Source organism: Gracilinanus agilis, chromosome 3 (genome assembly GCF_016433145.1).
Source record: "Gracilinanus agilis isolate LMUSP501 chromosome 3, AgileGrace, whole genome shotgun sequence".
In the NCBI taxonomy this organism is placed as follows: Eukaryota; Metazoa; Chordata; class Mammalia; order Didelphimorphia; family Didelphidae; genus Gracilinanus; species Gracilinanus agilis.
Window position 1 is genome coordinate 346,141,574 of NC_058132.1, and position 16,628 is coordinate 346,158,201.

The 16,628-nt window shown below is 35.4% G+C and overlaps 1 protein-coding gene across 1 annotated transcript in view; it reads left to right on the top strand.

Moving 5' to 3' along the window:
* Positions 1-16,628, top strand: part of TMEM39A (transmembrane protein 39A) — a 32,626-nt gene that overhangs the window by 12,401 nt on the left and 3,597 nt on the right. The window contains exons 4-7 of the mRNA XM_044670082.1: positions 3,327-3,410; positions 7,931-8,085; positions 13,915-14,263; positions 15,039-15,226. Of these exons, the coding sequence (XP_044526017.1) occupies positions 3,327-3,410; positions 7,931-8,085; positions 13,915-14,263; positions 15,039-15,226 (776 nt within the window). The remainder of the gene's footprint in view (positions 1-3,326; positions 3,411-7,930; positions 8,086-13,914; positions 14,264-15,038; positions 15,227-16,628) is intronic.

Here is a 16,628-nt window from a genome sequence, read left to right on the forward strand (position 1 = left end):
AATTTCATGTAGGTCTTGCCATGTTTTTTCCAAAATTATTTGGAAAATAATCATCATTTCTTATAGTGCAGTAGTATTTCGTCACAATCATATGCCACAACTTGTTCAGCCATTCCCCAATTGATGGACATCCCCTCAATTTCTAATTCTTTGCTGCTGCCACAAAGAGAGCTGCTTTAAATATTTTCAGACATATAAGTTCTTTTCCTTTTTACCATATCACTTTGAGATACAGTCTCAGCAGTGGTATTGCCGGGTCTTTGGTGATACACCATTTTTATAATTTGGCATAATTCCAGATTGTTCTCCATAATGGTTAGATCAGTTCATAGTTCCACCAAAGGTGTATTAGTGCCCCCATTTTTCCACATCTCCAACATTTGTCATTTTGCTCTTTTTTTTTTATTTTAGCCAATCTGATAGGTGTGAGATGATATCCTAGATTATTTTGATTTGCATTTCTCTATCAGTAATGATTTAGATAATTTTTTCCTTATGACTTCCATTACTTCATCCAACAACTGCCTGTTTGTATCTTGTGAAGATTTATCAATTGTGGGATGGCTTATAGTCTTACAAATTTGACAAGTTCTCTGAATGTTTTAGATATGAGACCTCTGATAAACTGTCTATAACCCCCCCCCCCCATTTTCTACTTTGCTTCTAATTTTGGCTGCATTTGTTTTATTTATACAAAAACCTTTTAACTTAATATAATCAAAATTATCCATGTTATATATCACAATGTTCACTCTTGTTTATTTACAGATTCCTCTCAAATCCATAAATCTGAGAGAGAATGTTCCTTGTTCTTCTAATTTACTTATGATATCTTCCTTTATTGTCTAGATTATGTATCTATTTTAATCTTATCTTACTAAACATTGTATGATATTGATCTATACCTAATTTCTGCCAAACTGCCTTCCATTTTCCCCAAATGGCGAATTCTTATCCCACAAACTTGGATCTTAGAATTTTAATTTTTAATTATATATATCATATACATATCATATATACACACACATATTTACAAATATACATATATATATAATTGCTGAATCTTCATTATGTATGTATGAATGTAATGCAGTCCTGAAGTCCCAAAGAAACCCACAGATAATCTTGAAGTTCTTTATTTTTTTCTCCCTAAAACCCTTACCTTCCATCTTAGAATGAAGACTATGTAGTTCCAAGGCCAAAGAATAATAAGGGCTAGGCATTGGAGATTAAATGACTTGCCCAAGATCACATAGTAGGAAGTTTCTGAGGCCAGATTTGAACTTGCAGTTCTATTGTTAACACTGAACATTCTGAGCTTTTTTATGACTTGAGAAATTTTCTTTAAATTTTTTTAGTGTTTAGAATGCTTGAGATTCAACATCATCCCCTGAAAATTTGCAAAGATGACAAAAGAGGACAGTAGTTTTGGCATGGCTATGTGGAAACAAGACTGGAGATAGGTCTGTGTTAGTGAAGTGTGAATTGGTCAGACCTTTCTGGTAATCATTTTGAAGTATGCAAAAAAAGTGAGAAAATTCTCCTCCTTTGATTCCGCAGTCCTACTCTTGGACATATACCTCAGGAATATATATTGAACCTGCTATAGTAACATTCTTCATGATAGCAAAGAATTGGAAATGAATTGGGTGCCCATCATTTAAACAATGATATGTAAATGTAATGAAATATTATTGTGCAGCAAGAAATAATGAGTAAAAAATTCAAAGAAACATGGGAATATTTGAATGATCTGCTGCAGAGCAAAATCAGGAGAACTAGAAGAACAATATATACAATGACTTTAGGATATCAGTGAAAAAAATCACTAAAACAATGCCAGACTTTGTGTTCTTGGGAAAACCAGTGAAGGTTCTAGAATATAAATCATAACACATGCCTCTCTTCATTGTAGAGAACCAAGAGACTAATGGAGCAGGATGCTATATACATTATCAGAAGTATTCATTGATTTTGGATGTTTTTGCTTAATTGATTTTCTTTGTTACAAGGGAGGGTTCAGTAATCTGAGAGAGTCAGCAATGAGGTTTTCAGAAATAATTGTGATATAAAGACAAAAAAATTTTTAGAAATCATATCTGTTGTATCAGTTGATATTTCTTTTATTCCAGGTTCTATCATTGATGTTGATGGCAGGCAAGGCAGTGTGGTATACTCAAAAGAACAGTGGACTGAAACAGGAGATCTAATTGTCACTGTATATCCTTGGACAAATGACTTCACTGCTATGGGCCTTCATTTCTTTATGCCTAAAATGACTAGATCATGTGTAAGGTCCTATCTAGCTCTAAAAGTCTATGTTCAAAATGCTTTCCCATTTTATGAATAAAGACCCAAAGGAATTGGGAGTTTAATTAATGCACTTAACCAACAGAGTACCAGTGGTAGTTTGGAATTTAAATCTTCTGGCTCTAGTCCAGCCGTTTGTGCTCTAAATCAAGAGGTATCAAAGTTGTGGCTCCCACAGAGGCCTGGAACTAGATAAAATTTAATTGAAAAGGGCAGTTGGGTGGTTCTATAGAGAGCCAAATCTGTAGACAGGAGGTCCTGGGTTCAAATACGGCCTCAGACACTTCTTAGCTGTGTGACCCTGGGCAAGTTATAAAGTCCTTTAGCTTTCTGAGCTTCAGCTCTTGCCTAGCCTTTGCTGCTCTTTTCTCTTAGAACTGATACTAAGAGAGAAGGTGTGGGTTTAAAAAAATGTAATTGAAAAATGTTTAACAAAATAAATAAAAATATAGTACAACATAAATAATGTTCATTGTGGTTTTTTTTTTTAAGTTAATATGCAGGTAGCAGGCATCTATTTTTATATGTGTTTAATACCACTACCCTAAACTATAATGCCAAGTTTTTATTGTATTTTTAATTATATCTCCAATTTATGTTTAGTTCTTTAAGTCAGTTAATAATTATTTGTGAATCATGGCTAATGTTTATATAGCACTTTAAGGTTTGCAGAGTGCTTTACTCATAGAAACCCTAAATGATGTGTAGTGCCAAGTATTACCCTATCTTATGGACTCAGAGAGTTAAAGAAATTTGTTAAGGCCCATACAGTTAGTGTCATAGCTGGTTTTTAGCCATGTTTTTCTGACTCTAGTACCAGTACTTTTCTGACTACAACACACTAAACTTTATCCATGACCATAATGGTCCCCCTGTAGAAAGTATAACCTTTTGATGACTTGAAGATCCTTCAGATATTGGGCCAACTTTTGTTCTCTGGAAACCAAACACCTACATAGTAGTTTTGAACTGTATATAGTTTGTTTCTTTCTGATGCAAATATTTGTCCTCTGTAGAATTTTCATCTCATTGATTACCACCTGGCTGCATTCATCACAGTGATGCTAGCAAGGAGGCTTGTCTGGGCGCTCATCTCAGAGGTAATGGCCGATTTGCTATGTTCTTTCTCTTGGAAGGCTCAAGTTGAAGATGTTATGGTTATTTGAAACGTCAAAATATAATTTAACTTCACCAGCATAAAGTTTGGCATGCTTTTTAAAATGATTTTCTTGTTGCATGATGTATAAAGGAGAAGTATTCTCCTCAAACATTGTTAGAATGTCTATTTTGAGAGAATTTTCTGTTTCCCCACTTTTTCTAGCATGTGTTGATTGATAGTTAACAGAAAGTTCCCCAAATTGCTTAATTTTCAAATTATAACTCTTTTTGCAATGATTGAGTTGAAATTGTTTCTAACCTAAAAACTTTTTAATTCCATTTGAAGAGTTTGATTAAAAAATTACTTTGTATTTGTTTAAAGCTTGACTTAAAATTTAAAACCATTTACCAACTTTAGACTTTACAGATAATTAGTCCTAAAGATTATAATCTTTATAAATTTTTTAGAAGTCATCCTATAAGGATAAGTTTTATTTTCTGTTTGAATGTATTGTCATTGACATCTTAGTCTGTTTGCCAGTTGATATTTGTTGGATAGTAACCAGACCTGGAAATTTTTTGACCTAAAAATTCTGCCTCTTAGTTCCAAAAGAATTTGGTCAAAGGATTCAACCCTAAAAAATGATTCAAATCCTTTTTGTTAGCCTCAATTTTTATATTGGTTCTTATGAGCAACAATTCACTGAATATTTGATGTTAATGTAAACATAGGTAGGTAAATTGTCTATAAGGAGGAAGGTTGTTTTTCTTTCTAGATGCATTGAGAATCTATCCAGAATTTTTCCTTGGGAGGAAGAGTTCAGAGAAACCCTGGTTCCAAAAATTTGGATATTTGTAAAATGCTATGTATATATTACATATATACATAGATATATTTACTTGTTTAAATTGGCCATGGAATTACTGTGTTGTCTAATTGATTCCTAGAAAGAACACAGAGTTAATGGATATTCATTTAGAATCAAAGTAATTAGTCTTAGCATTGTAGAAAGTCTAAGGAAACAAATGATATTCCTTGATGTTTGTAGAGAGTCAATCTAACTTCAGAAGCCTTGGAACAAGGGAATGTGCAAGCCATTCAATTTAATCTTTCATCTAAAAGACCTTGGAGCAAATTGTATTTTAGAAGAATGACTGCTTGCTTCTGCCCTGGCTTATGATCCTGAGCTGAATTAGTTTTATGTGATGTAAGTAAGAAGCTTGTAGAGAGAAGCACCTAAGGATGTAACTAGAAATGTTATATCTTTGTATTTACCTTGGAAAGAAAGTAAATAATTTTTTTAATTGAACATTTAATGACTGGAACATCTTGCACATAAGAATATCCCTGTGCTATGGTATTCAACCTTACAATCTGGTGATTGTGAACTCAACAGTGAAGATTTCTCTTAGGAGCTTTAGAACCCGATCTTCTTATCCTAAAACTAATTTTAGCCATTTGAAAGGCAGACTTTGTCTCCTTAAGTAGCTTAGGCCACTTCCTGTATAGAAAGGAAATGAGGCGGCCCTAGATCATGGAGAGTTTAACCAAAGAAAAGCTAATGGATTTATTCAACAGTTGCCACCACATGCGTATTTCATATTGAAATGAAGACAGATGACGTATTGGAAAATATGACTACTCTTAAATTGCGTTTGGAAAATTGTTTCAGAAATAGAAAAGTGTAAAAAGCTATGTTTATGAACACAAATGTGTTACGTAATAGAAAGAAAGTTAATTTCAGGGGACAACTGAGTGGCTCAGTGGATTGAGAGCCAGGTCTAGAGATAGGAGGTCCTAGATTCAAATATGGCCTCATACACGTCCTACCTGTGTGACCCTGGGCAAGTCACTTAACCCCCATTACCTGCCCTTATACCCTTTTGCCTTGGAACTAATACACTGTATTGATTCTAAGGTGGAAGATAAGGGTTAAAAAAACAAAAAAGAATGTTAATTTCAGAATCAAAAGGCATTTATTTATTAGGCATAATCTGGGAATGACACTTAACCCACCTAGGTCTCAACTTCTCTCATTTACAAAAGAGAAGTATTCATATTTGTACCATCCCTTTCTCAGAGTAGGGGGATGTGTTTTATAAACTGTAAAATAATATGTAAAAGTGGGTTATCTTAATAATGATACTAATAGATTAGCTATCTTTTTTTATCTTTTTGTGGGGAAATTTGCATGGTTAGAATCAATCTAGCTGGTATTTTTTCTGTGTGATCAACACAAGATGAAATAATGGACATTTGGTAGGTACACTACCTAATGGCAAAGTTTTCCATTACGAGAGATTGTCTTATGCCCCATTATCATTTTATTGTGTCTTTACTCCCCTTTACCTAATGCCAACCTTCTGGAATGTTTGGTGTCACTTCAGAACTTTTGGTTTATGGTTTCAATATTTATTCAACTTTTTACTGCCCCCAGGACACATTGCTGCTGGTGGCAATATTTCCATAATCCAGATGCAAGGCAGATGTTGGCTTGTGGTCCAGATTCTAACCATGTCGTATTCATTTCTTATTTATAAAAATGATGTAACTATTACATCAGTGGAACTTAAGAAAATTAACTAATAAAGTAGGTCATTCTCAAAGAGCAAACTTATTTTAAAAAGTCAAGTCTGGATTCAGTTAGTTCACTTTCCTCTCTGATTCTTTATTGCCATCAGTCATAGATTAAGATATCTAGATTTTGTTCCCAGATTTTTAATGTTGCTTTCTTACTTATTCTGAATCCTTTATTAGAATCAAACCCAAGTATGACCTATAGCAGTTTGGCCTTAAAAGCCCTTTTAGTTTTTCTCAACTGCCCACTATATATACTTCTCAGAAATTCATTCTTGTGTGACCTACCATTCACAGGCTGCAATTAAAAGGAATTACTTGTGAACTTCAGCTCCATTCTCTCTCTGAGCTCCTCTTTCCTCACTTTTGTTTTACAGAAATAGCAAAAGGCCATCAATACTATAAGCACAGAAAGCCTAGATAATTTCCACTTAAGAGTAAAATATCCAGCTGTTCTTCTAATTAGGTTTTGAAGTAGGATATACTCTAACTTGAAATTAATATACACTAGCACTTAGCAACTCCCAGCAACCTTTTAGTAATCTGAAACTTTTATAAATTGCCCCAATCTAAGAGCTATTCTTCAGAAATGTTTCCTAAAAGTACCTTTATCTTTTATAGAGAATAGAATGTTTTGAACATATTTTTAACTAGTTTCATGACCTTTATTTTCCCCAAAAAATTTAAAGTTATTTGGGAGAGTACCAAAAAACACCATGTACAAATTTTCAATAGATATTAATATTAGTTTGCCTGCCTCTTGTTTCCTCTTTGTTTATTATCTATGTAACAGGGAGGATCTCTGCCCTGAGGAAGACCAGTCCTCTTTAAGGAGGTGCTGGAGCTAATAAAACCACCAACTCAGAGGCCATTCAGAGGTGAGTCCCATCCATTGGGCCCTGTTCTGCCACCTCCAAGCCCACCTCCCTCCTATTGGACTGCTACCTCACTAATTAATAGCAGCCAGCCCTGGGGACCTTGGAAATGGGGCTAAGAGTGGGTCCAATGGCTGAGGCTCCTCCTCCAGGGTTTTGGCTGAGAGTTGGTAAATAAGACTGCATTGGAGTATGGGTATTATCAAAGGGGCGCTATATGACTACCTATTCAAAAACAACCTGAGTACTATGCATCATTCTAGTCTTAAGTATTACAGTATGATCTTACTATTGCTGTGTAACATTGATCAAAGCCCCACAACTAACAACAACATAAAAAATACATAAAGGCAAGAGTCCTGACCTCAAAGAAATATACATAAGAAAAGCATACACACACTAACATTAACTCACTCTGAAGCCAGTGTTTGTTAACACACAATTCACATCACTAGATGTTTCTTACCCTTCCTCATCATTAGACTTAGCTATTTAGCTTCATTACTTGACACAAAAGAGTTTGGGAACCCTGGAAATACTCCTTGTGTTTCCTTTTCCTTTTTAGATGTGCTTCTGATCTTTTCCTTTATGAGAGTAGTTAACTCTTCTCAGAGGTTATAGAAGGTCAACTTTTCCCCTTACTTCTTGCTTACTTTTTGCCTTTCTCTCAGTCTGTTTTGAAGAGGAAATTGAGAGCTGTACAGCTCCAGGCTCAGAAACAAATATGTTTTCTCATCACCTCAGTTTAGCCATCAGAATATTGAATTTAAGGGGGGAAATGTTAGATTCCTCCTTTTTTGCCTATATATTCCCATATTTTCAAAACTTAAATATCTAAACATATTTGTTTCCTCCCCTTTCATTACTTTAGAGTCCTATAAAAAGAACCCATAATTGGTTGAAACTTTAATGGGTTTTCTTTTTTTTTTTTTTTTTATTTTCCTTTTTGCTTTTGCTTAGAACATTGGTAAACCTAGGTATCTTCAATTTAGTCAATTTTTTTGGACACTAACTACTATTGTGTTCTCTACTTTATGAAATTTTATATCTGATGCTTCTAAATTTCTAGGCCTCTAAGGTGGGTGCAGCATCTGTGATTCACTACGTATTGCTAATAACAGCTCGTTTGGTGCTGCTTACCTTGTGTGGATGGGTGCTCTGTTGGACTCTGGTCAATCTCTTCCGAAGTCATTCAGTTCTCAATCTCCTTTTCCTTGGCTACCCGTGAGTACCACTGCCTTAACATTTTATTGTCGTCCCTGAAGGAAATAATGTAGGAAAAAGGTAGAACTTGAACATTTAAAGGTAAAGCAATAGTAGAAAAGAAACAGTATAATATGCAGGAGACAGTGGAGGTATTTTGATGAGTTCTATTTGTCAGGTAGGAGTTATAGACACCTCATATATTAGGAAGACAAATGTGAAGCTTTTAATCTATAGAAGGAAGAATTGGTTTATTATTCTTTCTAAACAATTACTTGCTTAATAAAAATATTCTTAGCTCATGTTAAAAAAAAAACCTAATGTCAAAACAAGTTGATTTATTGATGTGTGCTCCTTTATTTTTTAATTTATTTTTAAAAAACCCTTATCTTCTGTCTTAGAATAAATACTAAGTATTGGTTCCAAGGCAAGAAGAACAGTAAGGGCTAGGCAATTGGGGTTAAGTGACTTGCCTGGCAGTCACACAGCCAGGACATATCTGAGGTCAAATTTAGACCCAGGATCTCCCATCTCCAGGTCTGGCTCTCTGTCCACTGAGCCACCTCTCTGCTCCTGCTTTCTTTATTAAATTGTTCTATTACTGTATAATTTTGGTACTTCATTAGAAACTATCTTAATTATCTAGAATAAAATATAGGTATTAAATTATACTTTTCAATAATAAACTCCTTTATATGGTTAGGTTCATAGCTCTTTAGAGTAGAAAGGGCTCTTAGGAGTCATGTAGTTCAATCTCTACCTCATTATATACATTTCAGGAAACTGAGACTTTAGAGAGATTAAGTGATTCTACAATATGCTTTGAATCATTTTGATAATTTTACCTTCAGAGGAGGAGGGACAAATTAGGTACCAATAGCATGAATTTTTTAATGGACATCCAGCACAGATTAAAGGCTTGATTGGAGAACAAAATGTACTATGGGTTTAAGGGGTGGTTTTCTTTTTGGTGTCAGTGGAAGAATTAAAACTTAGATTTCATTTAGAAATTAGTTATAAAACTTAATGCAATTCCTTTTTTTAAAAAAAGTACATGGGGGCAGCTGGGTAGCTCAATGGATTGAGAGTCAGGCTTAGAGATGGGAAGTCCTAGGTTCAAATTTGGCCTCAGACATTTCCCAGCTGTGTGATCCTGGGCAATTCATTTGACCCCCATTGCCCACCCTTACCACTCTTCCACCTAGGAGCCAATACACAGAAGTTAAGGGTTTGAAAAAAAAAAGTACATTTGATTTTGTGCCTATCATATATGTTTTTCACCATTGGAGCCAAGTGTAAATTTCATTTTTACATACAATTCTTTTTATAGCAGTGATTTATCTTCACTTTTCCAGTTTAATTTTGCATCTCTATCAGAAAATCAAGTTATGATTATTTTATTTTCCAAAGCCTTTTGGAATAAAAGTGTGACATTTTGATGTAAATCAGATTTTTATTCAATGAATAAGTCATAATATTTCTAGAATATTTTTGACACTCATTTTTAAGATGTATCAGTTTTAAAATTATTAAAAATTATATGATTGAATTAAAACAACAAATACTCCAAGTATCTTTCTCCAATATGTAATTATTCAGATAAACAAAGCATATATTTTGAGTAGAAATCTACAGTAATACTTTATAACTTTAAAATTCAATTGACCAAACATAATCTATAAAAGTAAACTATTTCAGTCAGGTCAGTAAGAAAAACATAAAATATGTGGCTAATTTCCTCTTCCTCTTTATTCATAGACTAGAAAAGAAAGAGGTGCTTTCCTGCTTTTTCAGTTCCCAAATGATTTCTCAGTTTAGGATGAATTAGACTGAAAGAAGAAAACATTCTTTCTACACCTGCAGAAGATACTGCTGCTAAAAGCTGGATTATCACATCAGTAGTCTTTGAATCCAGGTGCCTAGGTGACTTCCAGTGTGATTTTATTTGTAATCTCATCAGTACACATGTTTCTTTAATGATTTCCCCGTGAGCCTAAAATTGATTATAGTTGGTATTCAGAGAGATGATTGATAGCTATGTCTGTATGTCCATGTCATAGCCTCTTTTTCTTTAATATTTAAGGATAATGAGAATATTGACAAGCAAAGAAATGAACTTAAGTCAATTCATGGGTTGTTGACCCATTTTAAAAAAAGGTTACATAGATATATTTATCATACTTAAAAGTATAATTTTTTGTTATAAAGTCTTTGAATTCAAATATATCTTAATTAAAAACTTTCTACTGCATACTTTATTAAAGAAAACATTTTATAGGCAACCTCAAGAAATCAGATTTAAAAAAATGAGAGTTTTTTCTGATTTTAATTTTTATCTATTTTGTACCAGGAGGATTAGGAAGTATTTGTTGTATTGAATTATGACTTTTTTATTTATTATGTGTTCAGCACTATATCAAATGGTACAGAATACAGAAGTATGAAGACATACACCTTCACTTTGAGTAGTTAAAAGTATTTTCGGGAAAACTAGATACCAATTAAATGCAATATATAATGAAAGTGCTAGACAGTATGGTGTTGTTAGTATAGCAAGGAATGAAGTATATCTGAGCTAGGGGAGGGAAGAAGGGAGGGAACAGATATGATCAGTAGTTCCAAGAATACACTAGCTTCTCCCAGTCTGGGGTTGTTTATAGCCAGCATATTAAAACTGGGAGAAGTAGGGTGTTCAGTTCTGGTTTGGGAAGGCTTGGTTCTAAGTAAACTTTTGGTAGAGAATATGTAGTGCTTAGAGGAAAGAAAAAGTAAACAAGTAGGACTCTTTATGGTATAGTACAGTTTTGGGTTTAGGTGTCTTTTCCTATGTGACTATAGGTATGCATTCTTCTCTGTTGTGAGTTCTACTGTGCCGATTACTAAAGGAATTTGTGGGCAGAATCATTTTGTTCAGCCTCCTAAAGACTTGGACCTGGAAAACACCAAAGTGACTTGACTGTGACAAATGTGTTACAACTATTGAGGGTTATTTAATAGCATTGTTCAAAAGATTTCCTCTCAGTACGTTGTCTTTGTCAGAGATCAGAGCCTTTCAGATAGTTATACTTAACTAGAGCAGGAAATCGGAGAAGAGAAAGGTTCATTATAGCCCCAGGTAGCAAGCAAGATCTTGAAAGGAGTTTTCAGCATTTGGAATGATGAAAAGGAATAGGCAGGCTTTCCCAAATGAAAGGAAGAACAGTGTCAAGTGGTAATAGACAATAAGGAAATCACCCTGACTGGCAGAAAATTGTGTTAAGTGGTAGGAGACAAAGTCATACAGGTGAAAAGGGGCCTCTATTACCAAGCTATAGACATAAGGAAACCAATGTAGCTTCATAAGTATGAGATGTGAATAAACTGGACCAGAGTAGGACGAGAAAAGACTTTTTTTGATATATGTTGCTGAGGAAAGGTGATGAGAACCTTAATTAGGGTAGTGGTGTTGGAAATGGAGAAGTACAAATCTGATAGCTTTTGCAAAGAAGTCTTTAAACTTTGATAATGGGATATGGGAAAAGGAGACAAATGAAGATGAATCAGGTTTCCAACCAGGTGGATCTGGAAGAAGAATGAAAAAGTAGAGGTGGATAGTTGTTTCTGGGAAGATAAAGTATTTAGTTTTAAGTATATTGAGTCTGACATGATTGTAATTTCCAATCAGGATAACCTGTAAGCAACTGCAAATATGGAACTAGAGAAAGGAAGTATCAAAACTTAGATTTGGAAGTCATCATAGAATTTCGGGGTAATGCCCTGAAAATTGAAGAGCTTTCTAAGAAAGTAAGTGGGGAAAAATAATAATGTAGAAAGTTGAGATTAAGCATTGATATATACATATATGCATTCTTATATGTACTCAGGGAATAGAAGCAAGGAAGGAGCCATCAGAAATTATAGAGATGAAGAAATAGAGTTCATCAAGTATAACATTACAGAAGTCAAGGGAAGAGAATTTTAAGAAGGAAGAGGTAATTATATGCAGCTGAGAAGTTAAGGAAGAGAAGGACTGAGAAAAGGGCATTATATTTAGGTTGAAGGTTATTGGTGAATTTCATTGGGGTCTAGTGGGTAATGGCCAGATTCTAAAGTAGTGAAGGTGTGGGACATTTATTGAAAATTTTGGCTAGGAAAAAGGAAGACAAATAGGATGATAGGAAGTGAGAACATCAAGGTCAAGTGAAGGTTTTGTTTTTTGTTGTCTTTGTTTTGTTTTTAAGATAGGGGATACCTGTGCATGGTTGGCAGAAAGTAAGAAACCAGTGGAAGGGCTGGGATACGGAAGAAGAGTCAGCTTTGGAGAGGAGGAACTATAGCTCTTGCTCTGAGATATCAAGAAAAGAATAAGAGTGTAGTCGTAGAGACAGATATTTTGAAGCAAAAAGTGGGTAAATATCACAGTATTCCTTTTCTGTGGTTCTTTATTTACTTGCATCTTAACATGTTTCTGTTTCCACATCCTGTCCTTTCATCTGCCCCAAAGAAAAAAGGCTCCTTTTTCTCTGAAAGTAATGGTCATCTGTGCTATAGCTTCAATTCTCCTCCAAAATGCTAGGGGACTTTCTTTTGTGTTCCTTTCTTTTTCAGAATTTTCCATCTCTTTCTATAAGGTCCTTTCCTATTGTCTTTGAATAATTATGAACCACATTTGTCTTTTTTAAAAAAACTAAAGGGGACAGCTGGGCAGCTCAGTGGATTGAGAGCCAGACCTAGAGACAGGAGGTCCTAGGTTCAAATATGACCTCAGACACTTCCTAGCTGTGTGACCCTGGGCAAGTCATTTAAGCCCCATTGCTTAGCCCTTACCACTCTTCTGCCTTGGAACTGATACACAGTACTGATTCTAAGATGGAAGGTAAGGGTTTAAAAATTAAAACTAAAACCGAAGCCAACACCCCCCCTTGCTCTTGCTTTCCTTTCTTGAATAAGTAGTCTTTATCTTTTGCCTTCTTTTCCTTTGCAATATTGCTAATGTTTCTGCTACTACCAAAGCTAATTTTTACAAGGTCACTACTAATAGTCTTGACACCAAATCCAGAGACCCTTTCTGTTTTTATTCTCTTTGAACTGTTTGTTGTATTTGCTATTAGCCACCAGTACTTCTAGAAACGTATCAACCATGTCTATCATACTATACTTCTCTGATTCTGTACCTACTACTTTGATTGTTTCTTCTGTCTACTTTATTGGTTCTTTCTCTTTTTATTTTCTTATCTAGAAAGCTCTTAGCTTTCTGTATTTCTTTTTATTCTCTCCCAAAGTGAATAACTCTGCTCCAATTCATATCTCCCTCTCCACTCTGACTGTCCCTACTCATGGCATAATTCTTCACCATTTCTCATTTGTTATATCTTCCTGTCACTATTTCTCTCCCTTTCCACTGTCCTGCATATCGCTCCAATATATATGTATGTGTGAAAATGTCTTTAAAATAGATTGATATGTAATAAAGGTCCCTATGAATCTGTTATATAAATTCTGTATATTTTCAACAAATCATTCAAAAATCTCTTTTCTTGAATCACCCTTATTTTTATGCTCCAGTTGTATTTGTTGATGGGAAATAATGTTCATTTTTCATATTAGTGCCCTGGTCACTGTTGTAATCTAATTAGCACATATAGAAACATTTTGACTTTCTTGTGCTACTAGAGAACCAGTTAGTAGTGTACTACTGAGAATTAATATGTGTTCCTAAGATTACAATCAGAGAGGGCCCTTAGCCATGATGGAAATCTTGAGTTTATATTCACTCTTTCCAGTAGCTATTCATTCACAATGGTTTTATTAGCATGACTTCAGGATCTTGCCTTGGACTCTTCTCATCTTCATTTTCACCTTGTTTCATAGGTTTGGTGTTTACGTGCCTCTCTGCTGTTTCCATCAAGATAGTAGAGCACATCTCCTGCCAGCGGATTATAACTATGTGGTTCAGCAACAGGTGGTGGAGGAAAGTTCCTCCACTATGGGTGGTTTGGCTAAATCCAAAGACTTCATCTCCTTGTTGCGAGAGTCTCTGAAAGAACAATTTAATAATGCCACACCCATCCCCACTCACAGCTGTCCTTTGTCTCCAGACCTCATCCGTAATGAGGTAGAATGTTTAAAAGCAGATTTCAACCAGAGGATCAAGGAAGTCCTCTTCAATTCCCTCTTCAGTGCCTACTACGTTGCATTTCTGCCACTCTGTTTTGTGAAGGTAATGGTTGTCGTGTTTTTTTTTTTTTAAATTTTCTACATTTGTGTGTGCATTGCATAAACTCGATATTTCTTGTTTAATTCCCCTTTTCTCTGTCTCCCCTTTGGCAGCCTGGATGGTGGAGTGCGGCTGCATCTGGAGTGCACTAGTACCGCTCCTGGTTGGTGGATAGGTATTTCCATATATGTGATGCACCCGTGGTGCCCCCTTCCTTGTTTATTAATTTCTCTGTATATCTGGAGAGAATGTACTCTATACTGAAAGTAGCAGCAGTGTGTAGTAGTTTTAGTCCAGGGTTTTACTACAACTCAACTGATTGCTCTTGGTTTTTTATGTCAGGAGTTACTTTGAATTTAATCTAACCTTTATCTAATCTTCAATTCACTCCTCTGAAAAGGAAAATGGTGCTGGATATACCATGGGCAGTATAGCTGCCTACATATTTTGGGTCGGTTTAGTGCCCACTACTCATTCTGAAGCAGTTCTACAGCCAGAGTGAATTCATTCACAGGAAATACTCAGATGGAGTGCTTCTAGGAAGAAAGCACAATTGAAATATATTTGTATCTTCCCAGTCTGAACCCCAACCACTAAAGTGTCAGTTTGAAGGATTTTGGAAGACTGTTCTTGAATCTTCTGCGCCGACAGCAGGGCAGCCAATGCATGATTTTTTCCAAATGTGCAACATGTCTACAGGGCGAATGTATACGCACCCATCCCTGTCTCCTCTGTTCAGAAAAGCATGAATCATTTATCTTTCTTTGATCTCTTTCAGAGTACCCAGTACTATGACATGCGTTGGTCATGTGAGCACCTCATTATGGTATGGATTAATGCCTTTGTCATGCTCACCACACAGCTGCTACCATCTAAATATTGTGATTCACTGCATAAATCAGCTGCTCACCTGGGCAAATGGCAGAAACTTGAACATGGGTCCTACAGCAATGCTCCACAACACATGTGAGTAGAATTGAGGGAGAAATCAAATTCCACTTTTCTGCAAATTGCTGATATTGTTTATTTGCTCTGTATACCATTCATATTCATGACTCCACACATTTAATTTTTACCATTGTCCACATGGATTCTCACCTTATCACCCTGAACACAAGCAAAGATATTAATTCTTCATTCTCCTTCAAACTCCCCCACTTCTTCCTTTTTAACTATCTAGCTGATGTTATATTCAGATGATTGTTGCACATCTTTATTTCCAAGGGGCTCAAAGATTGATTCTATACCTTCATTGCCATGGACCAACTTTTGATAGATCTGAACTTAATTAAATAGTTATCACATCTACGAAGCCATAACTTCTTTTTATTTCTGTGACCAGCCTTTTTTCCTTTGCTAATGAGGACATTGATTGGGTCTGCTTTCCTTGCTGCTTATACTTTTTCATTTCCTTTTTCTAAAACTCCTAGTGGCTTGACTGGCTTCCAACTCGGATTCAAACCATTTATTGACTCCAAAGTCAGCAATTCCATTGCTAAGTGTCTCATCTGCTCTTCTGTACAGTATTTAGCCTTCTTAGAGCTGAGCTCCCTTTGTTCCTTTTGAATATTTCCATGCTTTCCATTATACCTTAAGACTGGACCATTCTTCTGTGTTCTTCTCCTCCTTTAAAACATTACACAGATCCCATCATGTGTAGAAATCCTTTCCTTACTTAGCAGAACAGATTCAGGTAACCTTTACCCCAACCCAAAGTTCTCCCTTCAATTATCTGCCTTAATGTCTGATACAGATTAGCACAGGCCCTCAAGCCCAGGACCTGAAAGAAATTGGGCCAGGCTGAAAAGAAACCTGACTATGGGCAAAGGACAGATTTCAATAAAAATTGAAAGTACAACCCACAGCACTAGTACTGTACTTCTGCAGGCTACTGATGGCACATGGCCATGAGGTGTATCATCACTTTGATGCTGGTAAGTGTGAGTAGGGCCAATGGAAAACTTTTGGAATGGGAAAATCTTAGGGTGCCAGTAGACTTAATTTCATGAACATATCTAAAAAGCTTACTTGACTAGGAGCAGCTAGGTGACTCAGTGGATAGAGAGCCAGGCCTGGAGATAGGAGGTCCTCAGTACAGATCTGGCCTCAAACACTTCCTAGCTGTGTGACCCCATGCAAGTCACTTAACCCCAGTTGCCTAACCCTTCCCAACTCTTCAACTCTGGAACCAATACTGCATATTGATTTTTTTTTTAATGAAAGGTAAGAGTTTAAAAAAAAAGAGAAGTTTACCTGACTCCTAATCTAGGAACCTTAAGAACTTAACTGCTATAAAATAAAAGGTGAGTTAAATTGTTTTACCAAAGCATATTATGAAATTTTCAAATTTTACCTTTTTTTTTTTTTT